This window comes from Drosophila guanche, unplaced genomic scaffold (assembly GCF_900245975.1).
Source record: "Drosophila guanche unplaced genomic scaffold, DGUA_6, whole genome shotgun sequence".
Classification (NCBI taxonomy): domain Eukaryota; kingdom Metazoa; phylum Arthropoda; class Insecta; order Diptera; family Drosophilidae; genus Drosophila; species Drosophila guanche.
The window spans coordinates 16,441,795-16,465,075 of record NW_022995743.1 but is presented as its reverse complement, the minus strand read 5'-3'; the positions used below and the strand labels follow the sequence as shown (position 1 = coordinate 16,465,075).

General features: G+C 47.0%; 2 protein-coding genes across 6 annotated transcripts; one reads left to right on the top strand and one right to left on the bottom strand.

Annotated features, from left to right (window-relative positions):
* Positions 1–798: 798 nt before the first annotated feature.
* Positions 799–1,400, top strand: LOC117583358 (DNA-directed RNA polymerases I, II, and III subunit RPABC4). The gene is made up of 3 exons (XM_034271632.1): positions 799–955; positions 1,090–1,182; positions 1,283–1,400. The coding sequence occupies exons 1-3, from the start codon at positions 898–900 to the stop codon at positions 1,303–1,305; spliced, it is 174 nt and encodes a 57-aa protein (XP_034127523.1). The 5' UTR covers positions 799–897; the 3' UTR covers positions 1,306–1,400.
* Positions 1,401–1,660: 260 nt separating this feature from the next.
* LOC117579919 (protein charlatan) lies at positions 1,661–21,673 on the bottom strand. 5 transcript variants are annotated; one of them, XM_034266070.1, is made up of 7 exons: positions 21,217–21,673; positions 7,803–8,155; positions 7,188–7,726; positions 6,103–7,116; positions 5,698–5,901; positions 5,072–5,377; positions 1,661–4,737 (listed from the first exon to the last, which is right to left on the bottom strand). In XM_034266070.1, exons 2-7 carry the CDS (start codon positions 8,022–8,024, stop codon positions 3,033–3,035), a joined length of 3,990 nt encoding a protein of 1,329 aa, XP_034121961.1. In that variant the 5' UTR covers positions 8,025–8,155; positions 21,217–21,673; the 3' UTR covers positions 1,661–3,032. The 5 variants fall into 5 exon arrangements, with proteins under 5 accessions (XP_034121961.1, XP_034121952.1, XP_034121970.1 ...); XM_034266061.1 differs by lacking the exon at positions 21,217–21,673 and adding an exon at positions 16,596–16,858; XM_034266079.1 differs by lacking the exon at positions 21,217–21,673 and adding an exon at positions 16,596–16,858 and having other exon boundaries at positions 7,188–7,723.
* Positions 21,674–23,281: the final 1,608 nt, after the last annotated feature.

The window sequence follows — 23,281 nt, the reverse complement described above, 5'->3', positions numbered from 1 at the left end:
GTATTTTTTAAAATATTAAATTTTTTAAAAATTAAATTTTAAAATTAAATGTGTCTAATTAAGTTTCAAATGAGTTCAATGTATATTTATGGAATATTAAATCCATATTTAAGAATATAGGGTATCTAAACTTTTATACGCATGATTTGTATGGGACGGCAGCATGCTTCGAGAAGTGATCATGGATCACGGTAGCCTAGATCGTAAGAGTGTAATAGGTGGTAAGAGTCTGTCAGAGTCCCGGTTCAGATTTCAAAGGGCGAATATAAAAAATTGTTTTTGAACGGATTCAACAAGAATGTGTTGCTCCTTGTATTGAGGCCTCCACACAGAAGAACAATATTACGATTTCGGGCGGATATATCGGAGTTTAGCCCCAATTATGTTGGGAAGATAGAAGAACTCCCCCCCCCCCCCAAACCCCGCCTAGCTTTTTATAATATTTACCTATGTTCACGTTTCCTTTCCCTTTCAACAAAACATTAGAATTTCTTTTCCTATTGAATTGAGCGCGCTATTTTTCAAAAATTTAATTGTTACACACATAATGAAAACAAATGATAATCAGATACAAATTTGTAAAATTTAAGGTCATAAGGTATACAATCCAATACAAATGAGTATTTATAATAAGTAAAATTGATTTTTTAATCGGATTAAATTATTGTTTCAGTGTTAAAAGTCTTTGCAATCTGCTAAAATCAAATAGAACATCCAAATCGAGGAATATGATTTAAGACTACGGTATATTTCTAAAATGAGAACGTATATTTTAATATATTTTTGAAGGTTGTGCGGTATATATTAAAGATAGATCCACGGTCACACTGAAGTTCGAAAAACAAAACACATTTTTTACAAAACCCACAAAAAATTTGTTAATTTTACTAACTAAAGATGTCTGAGACCAGCTCCAAGGAAAATGTGAAGACAGCAATGACTTATATTTGTGGCGGTAAGTCCGGGAAAAAGTGCATATCATCAATACGGCCATTTTAAGCCGACGCACATGGCGCCGTGAATCTTCGTCACTATCTAGTCAAACAAATTTGTCATATATTTTATAAATAATTGTCCTACTCCTTTTAGAATGCCATCATGAGAATGAGATGCGACCACGTGACCCCATACGTTGCCGCGAGTGCGGCTACCGCATCATGTACAAGAAGCGCACCAAGCGTCGTAAGTAGTGCTCCTGGCGCAAAGCAGCCTTCAATTGCTCTCAAACTGTACGCCCGCAAGCGGCTAATGGAATATTTCGATTTATTTTCTTGCCTTTCAGTGGTTGTCTTTGATGCACGCTGAAACCAACTGAACGTTGGACTACTACAGCTATAAGGAATTCGTTTTTAATTGAATGTGTGGGCTTCAATAAAAAGTACTCTAAATATAAAAATATAGGCGCCGTTTGTTTGTATTCAAGATCTGTGGATCTTGTATTTCGTCTCCAAGTGGCACAATATCCAAAATTGTATCCATTATTTTATCCATCAAAGTATCCGTGCTGTACTACCCTCTTCCACACATGATTGAAAAGCCTCTTTGTTTTATATTTTAAACTAATTATCTTTTATTTTGAATGTTTTGGAAATATATAATTTTTAAACTAAAAAACACTCACATTACATTATATATTCTTTATTTTTCCATTTTTGTTGGTTTTTTTTGTTGCAAATTTTTGCTTAAATAAAATTTAAAGTAATTTGTTGGGTCTTGCTTTAGTTTTGTTTTGTTTTTTGTTTCATTCCCCATATGTCTTTTTTCGTCTCAAAAATTTTGTCTAAATGGCTTGTCATCCAAAAATTTACTTTACTTAAGAATTTCTCCTCATTTTATATGCTTTGTTATTTTTGTTTTTAGTTTAGTTTAGTTTTCGTGTAATAGATTTACGTTTAAGTTTACCACATTTAGCAAAAACACACATTGTACACTAAAATTGTTTATATTTATTACCATTTATTCGATAATGCTTTCCATTCATATGATATACTGTATGTATAATACTATATATCATCCCCCCCGACACTTTTCAGTCAAATATTTCTTGTTTTTTTCAGTGTGGTAAAAAGGTGAATGTATGTATATTATATTCATGTTTTTTGAGTATTTGTTGAATGGTTGCTTGTTCTTGTGTTTCCTTTAGTTTCTTTTTCTTTGATAAAATCATAAGTACAACTACACGTACAATAATATGGTTTGCTTTGTTCGTTAATATTTATATACGTTTTGTTTGGATTTTGTTTTTGTTTTTTTCAATATGCTTAAAATGTTCCTTATGAGAATGTTTGATGTGTGGGCATTTTGTGGGCGTGACTGCTACTCTAAACGATGGCTAAACTAAATAAAACTAAATGTATTTTCACGTTTAAGTCTTACGTTTAAGAAATAAGGCAAAGGGTACGACGATGAGGTCTGTTCATAAATTATACAATAAACTAAGGCAACTAGCAAAAGTAAAATCTAGGGTATTGTAAATTGTAAATAAATGGCAAATCATTTCGCGTAACTTAACTGAAGCTTTGTAAATGGCAAATTAAAGCTTTTACTTCACATTTCAATAAATCATACAGTGTATCCATAGCATAACTGTAAAATCATACTACTAGGTTGAAACATTTGATAAATGCTCAAATATTACTTAATCTTTAAATATCTGTCTTCTTGTGAGTATGTGTGTGTGTGCTTCTGTAATACGATGGAGAGCTCAATTATACAACTAAGATAATGGATAAAATGGATAATAATTATAATGAAATTCACTTGAGATGGCGGCTGCGTTTTTGAGCCTTTTTGAGCCCATTTCGTTCCATGAATCGTGTGTGTTTTGTTAAGTAATTTTTTGTTTGTTTTAAGAGAAATCATATTTCAGGTACATCACAACTTAAAATTTACAAAATTAAATGCAATTTGTTAAAACAATTTCAACGTTAATGCCTAATGCATTCCATATGGCAAGCAAACATTTGCTAATTAATAAGAGAACCAAAATGTACACGACAATTAACCCAAAAGAGCTTGCGGAGAGTCCTCTGTCATTTGTTCGGCTGCAGCTGCACTGTGCCTGCCACGCCTGAGCAGCACTCTGCCTGCACTCTCTGCCTGGACGCTCGTGTCTGACCATGTCGCCAGTAGCGGTGCAGAGCCAGAGACCCAATCGTGTGGTAGTTGAAGCTAATGGTGCTGTTGCGTCGCACCTGATTGCATTTCAGGCAGCCCAATTTTTGGCGGACCATGCGATTCAGATACTTGTCGCGCAGCAGGCCCACCACCGCCTCCGGGGTGAGGCGAATCTTCTTGGGCTGCGCCTGCTTGCGGGAGCTGCGTCCGTTCTCGCCATCCGACTTCTTGCTAAAGTCCAGCGGTGCCGCCAGATACTCCTGCTTGCTGGCTGCATCGGCCAGCAGGGGCAGCAGGGTGGCCAGTTGACTGATGGATTTGCGGGCAGCATTCACTGAGTGGCCATTGGACATAGCTGCCTGGCTATGGGTCTGACTGTGACTGTGGGCTGGAGCCGCCTTTTTGGGACTCTTGCGGGGCACCGCCAGATCCAGCTGACGCTTTAGCAGCGACGCAGCTGGCGGTTGTGGTGGCGAGGACTTCACTGTGGGCGCCCTGGGTGTGATGGTCAGGGTGATGTCCTCTTTGTTGCGCAGATACTCAATGTACTCCTCCGTTTCGCTGAGCAACCGGCGACGCTTGCTCGGCGACATGTTCTCCAGATCCAGCTGCCTCTGCTGGCCCGTGGTGGTGGCCGTGGGCAGGGCTGCTGCCGTTGCGGCCAGCATCAGAGGCGTCTCGGCTGCGTAGTATTTGTTGATGATGTCTTTAACATAATTGTGAAACTGTGTGCCAATGCGGTTGAGATTCTGATATTCCATTTGGGTGAGAAATGGTGTTTGATTCGTGGTGCTCGGTGCGATTGCTCCTGCTCCTCCTCCTCCTCCTCCTGCTGCGGCTGCTGCTGCAGCTGCTGTGACCGCCGCTGCGGCAGCAGCAATTGCTGCAGATTTGGTGTTGTTCTCCTTATCATCCTGACGGTGATTATGATGAACGGCATTTCTGTGCGACGACTTGTCCTTGTGGTTTGTGTTGCTATTGTTGTTATTGGAATTCAATTTATACGCGGGAGACGATTTAATAAGCTGCAATCGCTGCTGTAGCTGTGGCTGTGACTGTTCCTGGTTCTCCTGATCCTCATCATTCTCGATCTTGATCTTGCGCTTGCTGCTGAGCAGCTCGATGGCCGTCTGCTCGTAGCTAGCCGCTTCCAGAAATGCCGTTGCCATCATCGCCTTTGCCTGGACTTGGACTGGGACCTTTTCCTCCTTCCCATCCGCCACCTCGTGCTTCTCCAGCTTCACATGACGCGACACCTTCACTGGCGATGTGGACAACATGTTATACTCATCGCCCGAGAAGCTCGACGAGGATGCCGACGATGGTGTGTTCTCGTCATCCTCCCCAGTGGAATGTTGCCGGGCACGGATGCCAAACTTTTGTCGCTGGGAACTACTGCTGCTGCTGTTACTGTTACTGTTGCTGCCGCTGTGGGTGCCCATGTTGCTGAGGCTGTACAATAGTGCAGCAGCCTCTCGTGTCGTCCATTGCGAAGGCAGTTTATTATTAAACAGGAGTTGATGATTTGCTGGTATTTTCAACTCGTGCACGCCTCCCGCCTTATGAAAATCCTGAGCGACCGAAGCGGTGTTGCGACTAATGGCGTCCATTTTCAGCAGACTGCAATGAATCGAAACAAATCGAAAATATATCGATTAAAAAATGATTCCGATAAACAAAGGATAAACAATACAAAACAGGAACAAGCGGATGAAAATTAACCGGAAATTATCATAAAAATAAACAGCTAACAAAGATAACAACAAATGGGCGGGGGGGGGTGTACCAATAAAAATAGTAAATATTCGAAATCTTAATGAAAAGAAACGAATAACAAACAAAAGCGGCAAACAAACAACCCGAGAAAATGGTAAACCGGCAAAAACAAAACACAAAATAACTGTGGGGGCCACAAAACAGAAAGAGAAACAGAAACAGATTTTATGCAAAATACCGCGCATAGTCCTCCGGATCGCTGCCCTCGGCCTCAAGGTATTGAAACAAACGCTCCGATCCGCGTTTTTGGGTCGAAGCATTCGGAAGGCCGCCGGTGAGCAGATCATGCGGTGGTATCAACGATCCATTGGCGCTCAATCGCCAACCGACCATCGATGTGGGATTCACTATGATCTCTTGAAGTGGGCCACCGCCGCCGCCGCCAGTGATGTTTCCGCTGCCGCTGCCGCCGCCCTCGTTGGATGTGGTGTAGATGGTAACGGCATTGCCTCCATTCCCATTTCCCACATTGCCACTGGAGGAGCTAAGCATAAAGTCGATGTCGATGTGGATGATGATTGATGGTGATCATGATGATGATGAGGATCATGTGAATGGATTTGTTGTCGGTTGTCGTTTCAGAGTTGGAGACACGAGAGCATGAGAGCGAGTTGAGAGAACGAGAGAACGGAGGGTAGTAACTAAAGTTAGGAACGTTGTGCGCGCTTTTGGGGCTTGGGCTTGGGGTTCAGGTTTCGGTTTTGGTTGTGTGTGTTTAAAGGTTTACTTTTTGTTTGGGTGGGGGGAAGGTGTGGTTTTTGGTTGGGGGGGGGGGGAGGAGTGTAGGCGGTCTGAGAATGTTACCCAAAAGCATTGCCGGCATAGGTGTTTAGTTGGTTATTGGCCACCAGGGTATTGCCAATGGTGCGCAACACATTCAGATTCTGGCTATGTGAGACATTGTTGCCTCCGGCATTGTTGTTGTTGCCACCGCCACTGCCATTGTTGTTGCTGTTGCCATTGTTGTTTGTCGAATTGCCGCTGCGAGATGGTCGATTATCGTGCGGACTGATATCGCGGGTCAAAGGGGTATCAAAGTGTGTGTTTGGGAGTTGTTGTGGGATAAGGAGGATTAGGAGAACAACGAGAGAGAGAGAGAGAGTAAGAAAGAGAGAGAGTTCAAAAGCTGTTTAGAGTTGGTTTTTGTCACACACACGCACAGAAACACATTGTCTGAGGTTTGGGGATTGAGCTTTTAGGAATACTTACTGCACATCACTCATGTGGACCTGATACTCCTCCTGGGTGTCCGCCAGATAGGAGCACTTGCTGCAGGCCCGCTTGTTGTGCACCTTCAGCACGTGGGTGGCGAGGCGCTCGGAGCGCGCTGCCTTGTAATCGCAGAGCAGGCAGACAAAGGGCTTTGTATGCGTATTAAGATGACGCTTCAGGCCCCACTTGTCGGCCCCCGACCACGGACAGTAGCAGCAGGTGAATCGCTTCTCGCGCTTGGGCTTAAGCAGACCCGAGCCGCTGCTGTTGCCACCACCGTTGCCGCCGCCACCGGAGCTGCTGCCCGAACTGGAGCTGGCCACCGGCTGCTGGGCATTGTTCATCACGACGCCCACATGGAGCGGCAGCACACTGCCATCGTCCATCTTCTCCTGCTTAAGCTGGGCCAGCGGCATCTCGCCGGCCGAGGCCACCGCCTCGATGGTCTCCACAATGCTCATGCTGGTCGAGGTGGGATGCCGTTGGGCCTCCAGGAAGGCATTATCGATATTAACGCCCGTGGCATTAATTGTCACATTGCCACGTCCGCCCGAGTGATGAGAGTTTCCGGAGGAGCCGCTGCCCGAGCTGCTGCCGGCGGAAACATGGCGACGTGTCTTGTTGATGTCGTACTGCAGCTCCCGATGCATGCGCAGGAAGTGCTTCTTCACATGATCGGCTCGGTTGAACTGCTTAAGGCAGGCATAGCACTGGAAGGGCTTCTCGTCCTTGTGGATGTTCTCGTGCCGTGTGTACAGATCCCGTCGATCTGTGGAATACGGGCAATGGGTGCAGGCATAACGCTTCTGGATGTGCACTCCATTGGCGGCGGCGGCTGCCTGCGCCTGGGCCGAGGACTTCTTGCGACTGCCCCCGGAACTGCTGCTGCCGCCGCTGCTGTTGCTGGGCGCTGAGGTGGGTGTGGATTGGGTTAAATTCTGTACTACCGCATTGGCCGATGTCGAGGGGCTGGCGTAGATCAATTCCGCCGCATGCTCCTGGCGATGTTTTCTGGAAGAACACCAAAAAACGGAGAGACTTTAGTGAAAGTTCTTTAAATATTCAGCGTATATGCTACTCACTTGGACTTGGGTGTGCTCTGGTGGTGGTGCTGCTGCTGTGGCTGTTGTTGTTGCTGCTGCTGCTGCAGTTGTTGCTGCTGCTGCTGACTGACATGGGCATAGCTCTGCAGTTTGCCACCCGTCGTCCATTGCACCAGCTGCGGCTGCTGGTCTGCGGCCGCAGCGGCGATCACACCTGCACCCCCGTCCTGGGCCCAGCGCTGCTGCTGGTCGCCCCCGGCCTTCAGGAGTCCCGCCTGGCCCGCTGCAAATCCGTTCTGCATGAGGGCTGCTAGGCCAAAGGCCGTGCTTAGGTGGTCCTCGGACTTGAAGCCACCCACAGCCACACTGGGTGCCGGCACCACAGTGGCTCCTCCTACTCCGCTGGTGGCTGTGACTACCACAGAGTTACCCGACTCTGTTTGTTGCTGTTGCTGCTGCTGTTGCTGTTGGATTACATTGGCCTGGGAGGTGGCCACATTGTTACTGGTTGTTGCCCCGTTGGCAGCTCCACTAGATTCGTATTCAATGCTGGGCGCTGCCGAGCGATCGAGCTGCTGCTAGAGTTGGAGAAACCAAAAAGAAAGCTGGTTAGTTTTCTGCCCAATATGGATGCACTTTATTCCTGCCACTTACCAGGTTCGTGAAGGAACGTTGCTCTCCCTCTGGTACCGCTGTCGGTCCGCTGGTGGCCACCTGAGCCACCGGCGTTCCGAGCGTATGCAAACCGTTGCCGGTCTCCTCACCGTACAATTTGCGTGTGATTTCCTTGAACATATCTTCATATGTAGCCTCAACATTTGAGGACTGTGCGCTCGCTCCTGGATGGCCGCCGTTCGCTGGGATTAGTGTTGCCATTGCAGCAACAGCGACTGCGACTGCGACTCTTTGGCGGAGTTGCCGTTGGCCTTGGCTTGCGGGCGCGTTCCACTCAAGTTGCGGCTACTGCTGCTACTCTTGCTATTGCCACGACGTCCACCCTTCGAGAGCTGCAAGAAACGAAAACAGAGAGGAAGAGAGCGCATAAGTTGAATGGTTGCCACAGTGAGAGTTAGTCGATCTGGCTAAGCTAAGTCGAAGCCACATCCGGCACACAAATACCCAGAGCGACGTCAGTTCTGGGAACTGTCCGCTGACACATCAAGCTAGTCTCTGGGTCTCTGTCTGTCTGGCTGTCTGTCCCCCAGAGAGAGGGGGCGGCCTGGGTGTGCGAGTATGTGCATGTGTATGTGTGTGAATGCTTGGAGCTGGGACGGGGACTTCGACTGGTCTGCCTTGGGGCGCTTGCGTGGGGGGTTTTTTGTTGCGATGTGGCTCGCTCTGACGATGCTGCTGGCGACGGCGCAGCATCAGCTGAGTCAGCACCGGCGCGCCACTGATTGGAGCACGCTTTTTGTTTACAGCTCTTTTCTTTATTGAGCGTCGATGCTGAGGTAGTGACAGGCGACAAATTTGTCGAAATCATTTTTACTCAAAAGAACTTTGTTATAGACGATCGGGCGGGTTCTTTATGATGGTTATTTATAACTGAGATGTATTCATTTCCGTTTTCCTATTTTACTTTTGCACAACAGATTGTCTTTGACACATTTGTCGGCTGCACCAGCACCACCTTTTGTATATGCCGATTCCCCCGCACAAAACACTTTACTTAATTTTTGGGGCTCAGTCTCAGGCTTGTCGGGGTGCTCAACATCTCTTTCAGTCTTTCAGCTGCATATTTTTGAATAAATTGAACCACCTTGACGTGCCCACCCGAGTGACGTGAACCAACCCAAAAACCCACCGGAGTGGCTTCATCTCCAGCATCAGAAAACAGCTAAATCGCTTTTTGGCGGTGCTTTTGTTCTTGGGTGGGTGGTTGGGTGCTTTCCCTATCTCTCTCTCTCTCTCTCTCTCCTGGCCACATGTTGCTGCGCCTTCATTTGTTTTTAGAGAGATGCCAACACACATTTCTTCGTTTGCCACATTGTGGCGACAAAATTGTCCTCGTTGTTGTAGTGGTGCCTTGGGCACGTTCTATGGCACCGCGCCAACTGCGCCCACCCACGCCCCCCACACGATAGCAGCTCCCGCAGTCAAAGTCCGCGTCCCCAGATCCGATACGATCCCCAGCATGTTTCTCTGGTCTCTTTCGAGTTCATATTTCGTATTTGAGTTTTGCATATTTGATTTTTTATGCTTCGTGTGCTTTTTACAGTTGGGTGTTGCTGTGGCTGCCACTGCCATTGCTGCCTCCATGGGGGCGTTCGTTAGTTGTTGTTTCTGTTTGCCTTGCCTCTGTGGCGGCCTGTTCGTCGTGTCTTTGTGTGTGTGCCAGGGGTCTGGGGGTCTGGGGATCTGAATTTGCGATCTGTGCCCTGATCTGGCGGCTTGGGCCTGACTCTGAGTTCTCTGCGTGTGGTTTCTCAAGCCAAGGGCATTGTGGTTGTTGCCGTTTGACTTTGGGGGTATGCTCAAGATCATGCCGCACTATAGGCCCCTCTCTTTCTCTCTGTTTGTGTGTGTGCGAGTGTGGGGAGTGGAAAGTGCAAGTGTTTGAGAGGAGTATCTATACCAGTTTTGTGATTTTTTTACAAATCCCAATTTATAGGAAATGCAAGATAAACTCAATTCATTCAAATGTTCCTTTAATGAGAGAAGAGTGAAAATAAAACTCAAAGCACTCCCTAGATTTCTATCACACACATCCACACTCGCTCACACTCCCGGAGCCAGCAGCAGCACCCACCCCTCCTCTGATAAGGCGACAGACATGGGGTCAACTATTGTGGGCGAGACGACAGACAACACAGAAAGTGTCATGCGTTGCCAACAGCAACAGCAAATATCGCGCGAGTGGGTGCCGTTGTGGGGTGTGGGGGAGGCATCACCACCATCACCAGCAGGCAGCAACAACATCCGCTTTGCTAATAACAGACAGCAGCAACAAACAAAACAGGAAAGGAATACTACCGAAGCTTTGAATACCCTTGAAGATCGATCGCTTGTGGTCATCAGACTTGTGTAGTCGTGGGCTGATCTTTATTTAAATTCCCCCACTGTTGTGGAACTACAAAACAAAAGGCTTTTATGACCAAAACATTCGTTAAAAGCCAATGTACTCTCTTTCAGGAAGGGTATCGAAGCAACGACAACAACGGGAGTGGGCTGAAATGGGCGCGCAAGCACCGACAACAAAATCAATTTACAACAAAAAGAGCAGCAACAACAACAACGACGACACCACCACGCGCGCACATCAGAACAGCGATCGGTCGACGGCTACGTCGACGTCAGCGTCAGAGTCGTGTGGTGGGTGTTCAAACAGACGCCAACTTGGGGGAGTTGCGAGAGCAACAGCAAGAGCAGACGAGAGGGAGTAGGAATGGGAGAGGAGAGCGAAGGCAGCGAGAGAGCCAGAACCGGTTGGGCAGCTGAAATAAAAATGCCGGTTGGGGGAATTTTAGCGTTTGTCGTTTTGGCTTCGCTCTCACGTAATAAGTGAGAGCGCTTCGTGATCGTGCCTGCCCTTTATCCCCCGCAGAAACACGAAGGATGATAGGAAGGTAGAAAAAGAGAGAGAGAGAAGCTGTCGTTTGGCGGCAGATGTCGCATTTTGGTGGAGTTGTTTTTGCAGATGCCGGGCTTCTGGTAACGGTAAACTTATTATTGGCTTTTCCCTTTTCCTGGGCTTTATTTTGTGGGGTTTTTATTTGGGTATTTGTGTGTTGTTTGCTATTATGTGCAATATCTTTTTTATTATGTGCCAGATTTGCGGGATGGCTTCGGCTAATCAATGCCTCTATTCGGGGGCGGTCATCAAAGTGCAAATTACAATACACACACAAACACACATGGACATGAACACGCATACAGTGGTTTGGAGTTATATGGACAATTTTTAACACCCGTGGGTTGGGCAAAAAGCCAAACCAGCATTCAGCATCAGGCATCAGTGATTGCGGCGACCTGGCAGCTCAGGGTGAGCCACAACATTTACTTGTTGTTGCGGTGAAAGGCCATAGCCCAACCACAGAAAGACAAAGGGGCGCATAGGGGGAGGGAGCTGCAGTAGGAGGAGTACCCGCAGCAGACGACGCCTGGCTAATGACATGTTAACGCCGCCACAGTACCTAACGGAACCCCCCTCCCCATCATACCACAAGCTATAGGCCAGCACGCAGTTATTAAAAAACGCTTTGCCCGCTGACGGGCACAGTGGGACGAAAGGAAGGAAACGTCCTTAAAGACTTCTTCAACACTTATCTCGGTAGAAGAAAATATCAATAGGGTTCACCCACAGAAATGTAACTAATGACTATTTTAGACCAAATTCGTAACAAAATCTCTGTGTACCACTGTGCACTCGATCCGACTGAAGCATTTTAGCAGCAACCACTAATCATCGAAGTGGGTGGGTGGTGCTCAACAGCAACAACAACAGGCACTGGCACTAGCCACCGACCGACCACAGCTGTCCCAGTCCAGTCCCACTGATCCAAACGATTCGACCGATCCAACGGACAGGCGAATAAAATCTTCGATTTTATATGCGAGCCAAATTAACACTAACACTAATACCAACAACAAAACGGTATTCTCTCGGCCTCTTGCTGTTTCTCTGTGGCTTTCGACGCCTACGCAGTCGCAGACGAAGCCGGGTGGAGTGGGGGTGGTGGGAAGGGCGGGGAGAGGTGAGGCCATCAAGTCTCTGTGTGTATACACGTGGATGTGTGTGTGTGAGGGATGGTGGCTTCTGTCATCGATTGCATTCAATCTTTTGCGTGGGTATCTTATACATTTGAGAACTGAGACTCGAAATAGAAATGCAGTTTGGGGCAACAGCTCTTCCCAATTCATTATCCTTGATGCCTTGTTGCGTGAATGGGAGGGAGGGGGACTGCGGACAAACAAAGGACATGGACAGGTATGACTGTATATGGGCGGCAGGTGGTATTTTTTGTGGCCAACAGTCGAACGGACTCGACTCGACCCGACCCGACCACGAACCGAAAGGCAGCTGCTGTTGCCGCCACTTCTTCTTTTTTGGCGTCTACTTTTTAAGCTCGTCTTTCCGAGGCGGATGGCCAGCAGACAACAAAAGCAAATTGCTTTCGGTCCATCGTCGCTGATGGTCTCCGAATCTGGTTTCTCGTAGATATTGTATGAGTGTTTCTTCATCTGAAATTTTGGGTGGTTCAATGGTCACTCTCTGCCGCCTGGTGGGCGGGCATTCAACATATACATTCAAGGGCAGACAAGTCAAGTCTTTGACTTGGACTTTAGCTTTTGGCTATGATCACTTATGGCTTGCTGGCATAACTTTTCTTCTTTTTTTTTACCGCTGCTGGTGCCTTTGCTGCTGCTGCTGGAGTCGTTGGCGGCAGCTGTTGGCAGGTGCGCGCCCTCATAAAACGAATGGCTAACCCAAAAACAACAAAAAAACAGCAACAGAATGCAGGCGCAGACGATGCACATGCTCCGCCCCGACCCCGATTCGAATCGACTCGAACGGCGTCTTGGCCCTGTCCCACGTCCTGGGTCCGAGTGTCAGTTGCACCCCTCCCATTGCCATTCCCATTCCTTTCGTTTGCTGCTCCTGCTCCCTTTCTTGTGAAATCTTTGCCTCTCACTTTAGGCATGCAACATGTGCTTCGGTCGGTGTGCCTGTCCGATCATCCATGGGGTAGCAATTTATTCCTCTTGTCCTTTCAATTTATTTTTTTTTTGTCCTCTTCGGCTAGGGGTGGTTTTCTCCGCACATCGCAGACACAGACACAGAACAACCTGCTGCCCCAGGACCAGACGGAGATCACTTTTAGGGTTGCCACTAAGCAGGGCTGGGCTGCAGGTTGCAGCTGCCATTCTACTGATGGCTGTGGATAGGGTGGTGGTGGCAGATTGGAGTGGAGAGGGGTTTAAGTACTGATCCTGTTGCTTTTGTTGCGGACTAACGGATGCTCGTAGGCCCTCCCTCGGGGAGAGCGAGACGAGAGCGAGAAAGAGGGAGGGTGACGAGTGAGGTTCGTGTGTAGGAGAGGAGGTCTGGTATAATACCAGATAAATGGATTTGTATGGCACAGTATTCATTTAGTTTGCTCCGAAAATGCATTAAGTGTGACTTTCCTTTCTGCTGAATCGCTGGCTGCATTCACCTACCAATACCCCAGAAAGTCTCCGATTTCTTCATTGCTCATTCATGAAAACCCTTCCCATCTGATATAATTTCTGTGTGTGGGAGAGGAGGATGACATCTTCATAGCTACTATGTATGTACCCCCCATCCGTACTCTTCCCCCAGAATGGCGATCGGGTTGTGGCTTAAGCTCAGCGTCAGCAAATGACTGCATTTCCTCGGGCAGTTTTTTGTAAATTTTTTTGTTTTTTTTTGGTTTTTGGGTTATCATATGTATGTACAAATGGGTTTCCAAGAAACCACCTACCTACACACACACGAGGAATGCCACAAAGTTGGCCACCATTCCACCATCATCATTCCTTCCCATCCCATCCCATGGCGGGCAGAAGCAGACTGGCGGCCAGCCTATCCCGCCGACTGTGTATATGTATACCCTATACCCTACCCTACCCTCTATATCCAACCAACCCAACCCAAAACTGAAAACCCAACGTTGAAATGTTGACGCTGGACGCCTCTTAAAAATAACAGCAGCGGCGGCGGCAGCAGCAGGCAATCAGAAGAGTTCAAAAAGGGGGAGGAGGAGGAAGAAGTAGGAGGAGGATTGGTGGTTGGAGGTGGAGGTGAGGAGACAGACCAGACCCAGACCCATAATGAAATTTCACAACAACCTTCAAGCAGACATCGTCGCCGTCTGCTGTCGTGGTCTTCTTCCTCTTATTTTTTTCTGTTTCTGCCTTTTTGTTGTGTGTTGTGTTGGCCTGGCCTGGCCGCTGTGAATATTGAAAAACGGTCGAAACGGTTGAGGTTTTTTAGGCAAATTGTAGTAGGAGGAGGCAGCAGGCAGATGCGACGGTGGGGCTGGGTCGGGCCAGGCCAGGCTGATGATGGTGGTGGTGGTGCCATAGAATGAGGCAGCGAAACGGAGATAATGATGATCAGAAAGCACAAAAGCGAAAAACGAGACCACTCTGAAGACCTTTTGAGTTTTGGGCCAACAAAAGAAAGATGATAATGACGAAGTAAAGAAGAAGTGGGTTTCCTCCTACTCCTCCCCCTCCCAATCAACACCAATCCGAACCCAAGCGAACAAAGCAAAGCAGAAAAGGAGAAAGAATAAGGAATGATGCCCAAAGTGAAATGAATCCTACGCAATGGGGTGGCTGCTGCAAAAGGGGACGCGATTTCGACTCCGAATCGGACTCCGACGCCAACAGGTAAAAAGTAAAAACCTTGAAAGCCGCAAAACAAACAGCTGCTGCTGCTGCTGTCCCTGCCACTGCTGCAGGGCCAAAACAGGTAAGCCGATCGAGGGCAGGTAACTTTTCTGGGATGTTTGGAAGGGGGCGGGTGTAACACAGGAAATTCCTATGTGATTTTCGGTAAGATTGCTGCCACTGGGTTCGAGATCGGATCGTATCGAATCGATCGGGTCGATGCAGCAACAGCAGCAGCACCAGCCGCAGTAGTAGGGGAACAAAACCTCCCTTGTGACAGGACAGGTACCGGTCGTGTACCACCCCTCCATGCGGCCGCTCCCCTCCCCCTCCCCTACAGACACCACTAGCCCAATAAAATTGCTCTGCACCGACGGGAAGTGCGTAATTTATTTTTGCCCTTTTTTTGGGGTCGCTCTTTTTTGTCATGGGAACATGGAGTTGTGTCTCGCATGGGGGTGGGTACATCTAGTTGCGGGGAAATGGGAATGCAAGTATATGAGAAGAAAGATGACTCAATTTATTAAAGAAGGGAAATGTGAAGGATAAACTTTGCATTGATTTCTCAGGTTTTGTTCGCATCAGCTTTGGCAAGCCTTTCCTGTCGATCGTTCCAGTGAGAGATAAACTCCTTGCTGAGTGAGCAGAATAAACGAACACAGAGAAGCAAAAAAATACACAATCCACGAAGATGGGGCAAAGAAAACAAGGAAATAATAGAGGGCGACTGTCTGTGGGGGCGGCAGTGGCGACGCCAGCAGAGACAACGCAGGCAAAAAACAGAAGTAGAAGTAGGGGACGTCGAAGAAGGTGGAGGAGGTGGAGGAGGAGAAGGCGCAGTAGGTTGAATGCAAAAGTTGCCATCGATGATGGGTGGGTGTAAAAAATTCATCCGAATGCAAGAGTGCACAGGCAGGCAAAGTCGCAGAATTGTGATAAACCAACAAGAGGGTGTGTATATGATGCCAGAGTGGTTTGCATGTGTGTGTGTGGCTGTGCAAGAAAGAGGGAGGAATAAAGCAAAGAGGAGAGAGTGCCGCCAAAATAAGAACCTACAAGAAATCAACATTTGAAACAGCGGGAGTCGCGACGGTCAGTCGCCGCCCCTCCCCGTCTCGCTCACCCCTCTGCCAACGAAGCGGCAATTAAAGAGCGCAACAGGGTAATAGAAAGAGACAGACCGGGCAGGGCACCGGGAGGTAGCAAAAGGGAAAGGAAGAGGAACATGTGACACAGCGGAATACGAGAGACCATGTGAGTAGGCGGCTTTGCTTGAGCAACTCTCTGTGTCGTTGCTGGGCCCTGGGACAGAGTTGATCCAAGGCAGGCAAGATTTTTCACATCACCCACTCCCATATCCGTGTACGTGTGCGACTTTGTATGTGTGTGTGGCGAAGATGATAAGCAGCAGACGCAGAAGAAAGTAGGATAATGAGGGAGGGTAGGAGAGGCGGCCACCACACGCAAGCTGCCCAAGGATTGATGGTGGTATTTGGCTGGCGGTGGTGGTGGGTTTCATCATCGGTTTTTTCGGTTATTTTCGAGCCCCTTGCGGCGTCGCATTTGCGCCAAGCGAGGGAGGGCCCTGGATGAGCGTACACACACACGTGATTGTTTTTGTGTGAGTGTGCTGGCATCTTTTGTCTCTGGGGCCGCGATCGCAGACCCAGACCCCGTCCCAGTCCCAGCTCAGGAAAGGGGTGCCCAACAGAGTTTTTTGGGCGTTGGAGTGGCTGTTTTTTTGGACTCGAGTATAATTGGAAATTGGGTAACCGGTTCTGTGCGCTGCGATTAGAGCTACCTGTGGGTTGGCTGGGCTTGTCTCCGATGGGCTCTGCACATGGCCTTCGGAATGATTTCTCGGATGGGTCGAAGATCGCGGGTCTGTGCGAGAGTTTCTTGAGTGGGCTAAGCTTGGGAAACACATGCGTCACATTCTCAGAATTTCTTCTCCTGGGATTGATTTTCTTCACGGCTGTAAAACTCCCAAGCTTCCCCTTATCACATCAATTTCTAGCAGCACTTAAATTCCCACATCACCCGCGGACAAACCTGGCAATCACTACTCGTAGACTATAACGATTTGCCTACCTTTTACTGTTGATTGTTTCGAGTTTGCGTAAACGGCCCTTAGGCCATTGCTGAATTTTGCTTCCTAACCGGCTTTTACACTTTCTTATGTTTTTATGAGTCTATCACTTTGCACAATTTCTTCACTGCGCGACAACTGCCATAAAGTGCAATTCAAATGCAACCACGCACAATTAATCGCTTACTTTTTATAATAAGAATAGTGCCAAATTTATCAACAAAAGCGAACGACGAGCGAGAACGGACGAACCAAGCGAGCCAACGGTTAAATTTGGAGTGACGCTGCTCTGGCGCTGCTCGTGCTGGCGATACGATGCCGACGCACAAAACGGCGCACAGTGGGACAAACAGCAAGAGAGAAGCGAAATATTTGGTGTCGGGATATGTTTATAATAATAATATACCCTTGCACTTGGCAAGCATCAATGACGCTGTTTATGTGTTACTATCTATTTCTCTTACTTCAATATGTCAGATAGTCTGATCAGTCCTATTCGGGTTATGGACATGTCCAAAATTCTTTGAGATAGCTTAAACTACAGACACCACACATGCAGAAAGAATCCATGGATATGCTTGACTTATTATGATTTTATACATGTGAACAGTTTAAAGCTATTTTGAAGAATCGTTACATTCAGTATAATTGCTTAAGTAAATCATGAACATTCTCCAACAATAAATGCATTGAAGCCCACTGTGCACACGGCCACCTTACAAGCGAATGATCGCATAAAAGAGAAATTGCAACAAGCAAGCATTCCGTCGGTCGCACCCGCTCATTCACGTTTATTTTTGTTGTTCCTTCTCTCTCTCCTTCTCTTCCTCTCATAGTCGTCGTCGCAGTTCGCGTCGGCAGAGAGCGAGAGTGGGAGTGGGAGAGACAAGCACAGCGTAGGGTGGTTTGATGGTAGAATTTTTGGTCGACTTGGGTCGCGCAGAAGCAGGTCAGCAACTTGATTTGTATACCCTTGCAGAGGTTAGTATGTGATTTTTGAAATGCTCTTTTATTGCGATGGATTTATCAATAAAATTCAACAAACTATTTGGCAGTCAAATTTGTATAAAATTAGGGTATCTCATTTTTCGGCCTTTGCGTACGTGTTTTAATTTTTTCTACCTATTTTGTATTGTGCTTTGGCCGGGTTGGTAATGATCTTCTTGCATGTGGGTTGTGTTGGTGCTGTTGTTGCTGCGCCGGTGGCGGTGGCGGTGGCGGAGGCGACTGTGACTGTTGCGTTCATTAGCGGGGCCGGGGCTTTTTTGTTTGGTTTGTTATATGGCCAGAAGGAGGGAGGGCGTGCTGATACATGGTCCAGGTAGACACATAACATAGTAAAGGTGTACATGCATATGTATTGGGTGGCACTACCTGCTGTTTAGTGGCGTGGATCGATGTCTGATCCCAGCCCGATATGATTTAGGGTTCAAGTATTGTCATTCAACTGTTACCATTGCGTACTCCCGTTCAGCCTAGTCCCTGATTCAATTGCTATGCAAAATGCATGACTCATAAATTGGGAAACACCTAGCCTTCAAGCAGTGCAACGACGACAGCAACAAAAACAACAGCAACAACAACAATTCTTTGAAACTGAAAGTTAAACGCAATCAACGGGGACGCTAGTGCATCATCTTGGGTCCACTGGTGACCATGGTGTTTGTAGTGGTGGTTGACCGATCGTTTTGATCAAGCAACTGGCGTCGTGAGTATTCCCCACCCCCCAGGAAACGAAGAAAAACTCCAAAGACTGTGGCAAAAAAAAAGAAGCGAAAAAAATGATAGCCAATCAAGGCAGACTTATAAATGCTCTGCCTTACGTTAGGATTGGCTTAATCTAAGGAACCCAATGCAACATTAGAGGATAAACAAAATCTAACAAACTGCTATCATATTAGTTGGTAAGATTAGAGTGACCAACTGGCCCAGAGAATCGCATATGCTTTGCTTGAAGGCAACAGGTTAACCATCGAAATGGAGCAGCGTGAGCACCCTACTTTACCTTCATTGCCACTCAAGTGGAAGTGGATGACGACGATGATGGGCTGAAGGAGCAGCCTGGAAAAATTGAACCGGTTTGACAGCAGCCGTCGACGCTGCCATCCAACATGTGGGCCACCACCACTACACACACATAGACAGAGGGGAATACACACCGGTCCGAATCCCCCCAAAGAGAAGAGGTTCTGGCCGTTGCAAAGTGAAGGAAACCTTGATGGTAACATCTTGCTGGGTGGATGTGGGGACCCGTTAGCCTTTACTTGGTCCATCCTTGGACCGGTGGAGGTTGTGATATAACCAAAGGGCCATAATGAGCCAGGGCCAATTACAAAACGGCGGTAACAGTAACACATGGCTTCCTTTGGCCGAAAACCTGTTGCCCGCGAAGCCCTTCTTTTTGGCGGGGAGAAAGTTCCCCTTTGTCATAGCGTAGGGCTTCTCATGGGCGCCACTTGAGGTGAAGAAATCTGCATTCCCTCAGCCCCGAAATGGGTTGCACTTTGTCACGTCTCATTTAACAGGAGACTCGAAAAAAACAACAAAAGACGACAGCGACGGGCCCGGGGGTCGCCTCTCGAGCCCTCCTGGGGTGGTGGTTTCACGATCGTTCTCACATCCAATATGGCGTCACCCCTACTCGGGTGGGCGTGGGACGGCCACGCATGCGCAATTCTCTTCAAACTCCAACGCGGCTCATGTGAGTGGGTGGGCCGCCGTCTCTGTCTCTGTGGGTGTGTGTGTGTGTGCTGTACTGGGTTGGGTACAGTCTTCGCTTCTCTTGCCTGCGGTTGGGTGAGTGTGAGTCACTGCTTGGCTCTGCTGGCTGTCCCGACCCCATGGCTGATGGTGGAGTGTGAATGAAATTGAATCGACAGGAAATGGTTGACCTCTCAGTTGTTTTATGACCACAAAACTTGTTCGATTAGTTGGAATTTGACGGCAGAAATCTCATCTCATTATTCGATCTCGGAGTTGTAAGAGCCTCTTTGTATCAGTCAGTAGTCAGATAAGTTAATAAGGAAATGCTTTTGCCATTTTAAAGTGCATTGCCATTTTGTAGACAACTTTTGGAACTGTGAAAACTACATTATCGATCTGGAACATTGTCAATGCCTGGCAGCAATGTCTGCTTCTACGCATTACCTTCATTGGTTTTCTCTCTAATTTCAATTTTCACCATACAGAAATCATGGAAAAAGCAATTAAGCTATCAGTCTGCGAGGGGAGGTGCCTTAAATGCACAATTAAATTCCATATAAGCCAGGGAGACCACCCATCCATGTGGATTTTGTACATACGTACGTACCTATGTACATAAGCATAATCCCATATACATGCAATTCAAGTGCATGCAAATTGCATTTTATATAATATAGAATATAGAAATTTATAAAATGCATGTCTGTATTTTACAATTCATACATATGTATGCATATGTATTATCTCCCCACAGTCTATGGCAGACGACCGCCCACAATTTATTGGACGAATGCATTGCCTAGCAACATAGGAGTCACAAATTTTTAGGTGCCATTCAGCTCCATACCATAAAGGGAATTCATCAAAGGCAAAAATAATCAAATACAAATTGTATAATGTGTGTACGAGTGTGTTTGCATTTATATACAATACCATTACAGTCACACATGGACAGACAGACACACTAGCAAGTCGCATATGTTGCATAAAAGCAAAACCCAAAAAACCATATGCAAAAACCGCCCAACGCCCCCAAAAATCGAAATGAAAGTGCAGTCAGCAGCAGCAGCAGCAGCGGCAGAATCAACGGCAGAAACGCACCAGCAGCAGCAGAAGCGGCAGCAGAAGAGAGCCAAAAGCAAGCCGGAGAGAGCGTAAGCTTATGCACTTGCACCCGGAGTGAGAGCGTGCGAGCGGAAGTTGAACTGCAACAATTCCTTTGCACTTTCCGTAGAGTAGAGTGGGTGGGCTTGTCCCATGGGCGAAATAACAAAAATTGTTATAGACACGAAATTTATGATGTGGCTCTGGCTCTGAAAAACAACGACCCACCCCCAAAAAGGTGGCGGAATGTGGGTGACTGGTAGGAGGGGCTGACAACTGGTTTTTAGTTTTCAAATGCCAAAACACTGGAGAGTCATTGTTGGGAGAGCGTAAGCGAGAGAAAGAGTGAGCGAATGGCAGAGAGAGTGTGGGTTGTTGGGGATGCATTGTTTGGGGGTTGTTGGCCGTTGCATAGAGAGCGCCTGCTCCACACCACTACCATTGCGATATTTTCCCTCTCTCTCTCTCTCTATTTGCGTGTGGCGGTGGAGGTAGTGGCAGGGGGAAGTATTGATGATGGAAAAATAGAAGTTGGCGCTTTTTAGTTTGGGGGTTGTTGGTTGTAGTAGTTGTTGTTGTTCTGGCGGGGTGTTTCTCTGGGAAAAAGTGCATACCGAAAAATATATGTACGCACACACACACAAACAAACACAGAGAAAGGCAACGCAATGCGGAAAAATCAATAAATCATGCTGTTGGGAAAAATGTCTTTAATTGACCCGTACAAATCAATTTGCCAACCAGCCCATCTGCCTGTAAACAGTTACTTATCCATGATGATGGCTGACATGGCCAGCTTTTGTTAGTTACACTTACCAACATGTTCGCAGCAATTACAGCGATCCGCCCCAAGGTATGCAACACAATTCAATCCGTAATCCTCCTTCGGTTCTCAACCGCTTTCACAGCAACCGCTAATAAATTTTGTCAGCCGCTTTCTTTGATTCACTTCCGTTTCCGTTGGGTGATGATTTTACATACTCCTCTTCGATTGAACTTCTCCCCTTTTACGATGCACTTTTTGGGGTTACCGTAGTAGTATCTCTTGGAGACGCACCGATTCGTTCCCCTTTCACAACTAACCTCATCAACACTCACACACCGAATGAGAAAAGTGCGCTGCTGTTCTGTGTAACTGAATGAATGTCGCGGAGGAGCGCTACCGACGCGACAGGGTGGTGGGCGTTTTGGGGGTTGGGGCTTAGTTGGGATCCCCTCTTCCCCCTTCGAAAATAGATTTGTTTTTTGTTATTGCGCTACGTGGCACGCTGTTGTTGCCTCGCCGATTGCCAGTCGCGTAATAATAATTGCGCACGCTCTCGATGTTGTGCAATTGTTGGGAAAAGCTTCTTGTCTGCCGTTGCCGCTGTTTCTGCTTTTTGCTTCTGACTCTAGCAGCCTTATGGCCGGCTTCCTTCTGCCACCCAACTCTACGTGGTTGTTGTTCTTGTTGCTGGTGGTGTAAAAAAGCGCGCGCATTCATAGCCAACGCTCCCACGCATAACAAGTGAGTTTCTCTCACTCTTTGCCTGGCTCTCTCACAGTCTCTCGCGCTCGCTCTCTTTGTATCTCATACCCTGGCGGCCATGTTTATTTACAAAAAGTTTAACGGTATTCGGGCTCTACAAGTGAGGTACTTGAGGCATAAAAGGACGTTTGACTCGTGGAACACTTCGATGGAAACATGTATGTAGCAACATAAGTCGAATGTAGGAAGAGTCGATTGTTGGTAAAGAAAAGGAAGAGTAAATGTAGATCTAAATACATTATGTATACATAATGCATTGCAAATTACATCATTCAATGGAAGCCATGTCTGTTTGTGTGTGTTTTATTTATTCTGGGGAATCGGGAATAATGTTTTCTACGATATAAAAATATGATTTTATTTCTAAAGAAAATCACATCCAAAACTCTACATCACTGGCTACATTAAAACGTACAGTCACATAACGTGGACACGAACCACCTAAAAAGACACGAACCAGGCGCTGACTGACTAAAGCTGCATGCTATAAGAAATTATCAAGATGATGAATTTCTGCGAATCTTTTCAATGAATCTCTCCATATAATGGTACTGCTATGTCTGTATGTTTTTGGGCTTCTGAATCTTTTCCAAGATCCTGGGTCACAATAAACTATCTGTAAATGTAAGGGACAATTTTGCGGTGTGTCCACCACGATAGGATGGATGGAGCATTGGAATGTTTTAACATTTTTGGACTCACCATCCAGCTTATCAATTAAATTGTGTCATAGGCGACCCGACCCACGCTTACCTGACCAAACGATTGCCTGCGACTTGACCATGACGACGCTCCTTTCCATTTGGTCAGTAGCTCTACTCGTTTTCCCTCTCATTTTAGCAACAGTTTTTTTGGTGGCCAGCAAGTTTTTAATCAAATTGCACATGTGACCCCACAAAGTCAGGCACCCCCTAACACCCCACAAGTCTTGGCTAACCTAATTTTAAAGTCGACTCCGCAAGGCGACTTCTAGTAGATGGCTACCACGGCTACCAGTTTTTCATCCGTTTTTGGGTGGTTTTCTGCCACGTCAAGTGTCTCGAAAAGTTTTTAATCAACGTCACCGGCAACAACAAAGGCAAACACACTGTTTTTTTTTTTTGTTCACCACTTTTCCTACTTAACAGTTTAATTTCTTCGGTCTGTTTTTGTGTGGTTTTCCTGCTGCCCTCGATTTGGTTGGGGGGTGGGAAAGGTGTGGGTGGTGGAGTTGCATTTTTGCCGCATTTTTACCAGCAGCAAATTCAATGCAATTAAAAACAACTCATAATGGAAGGAGGATGCAACAGACCCTACCCCCGCCTGCGGCCCTTCGGTAATTTGTCTCCAGTTTGGTGGAGCAAAAAGATGGTA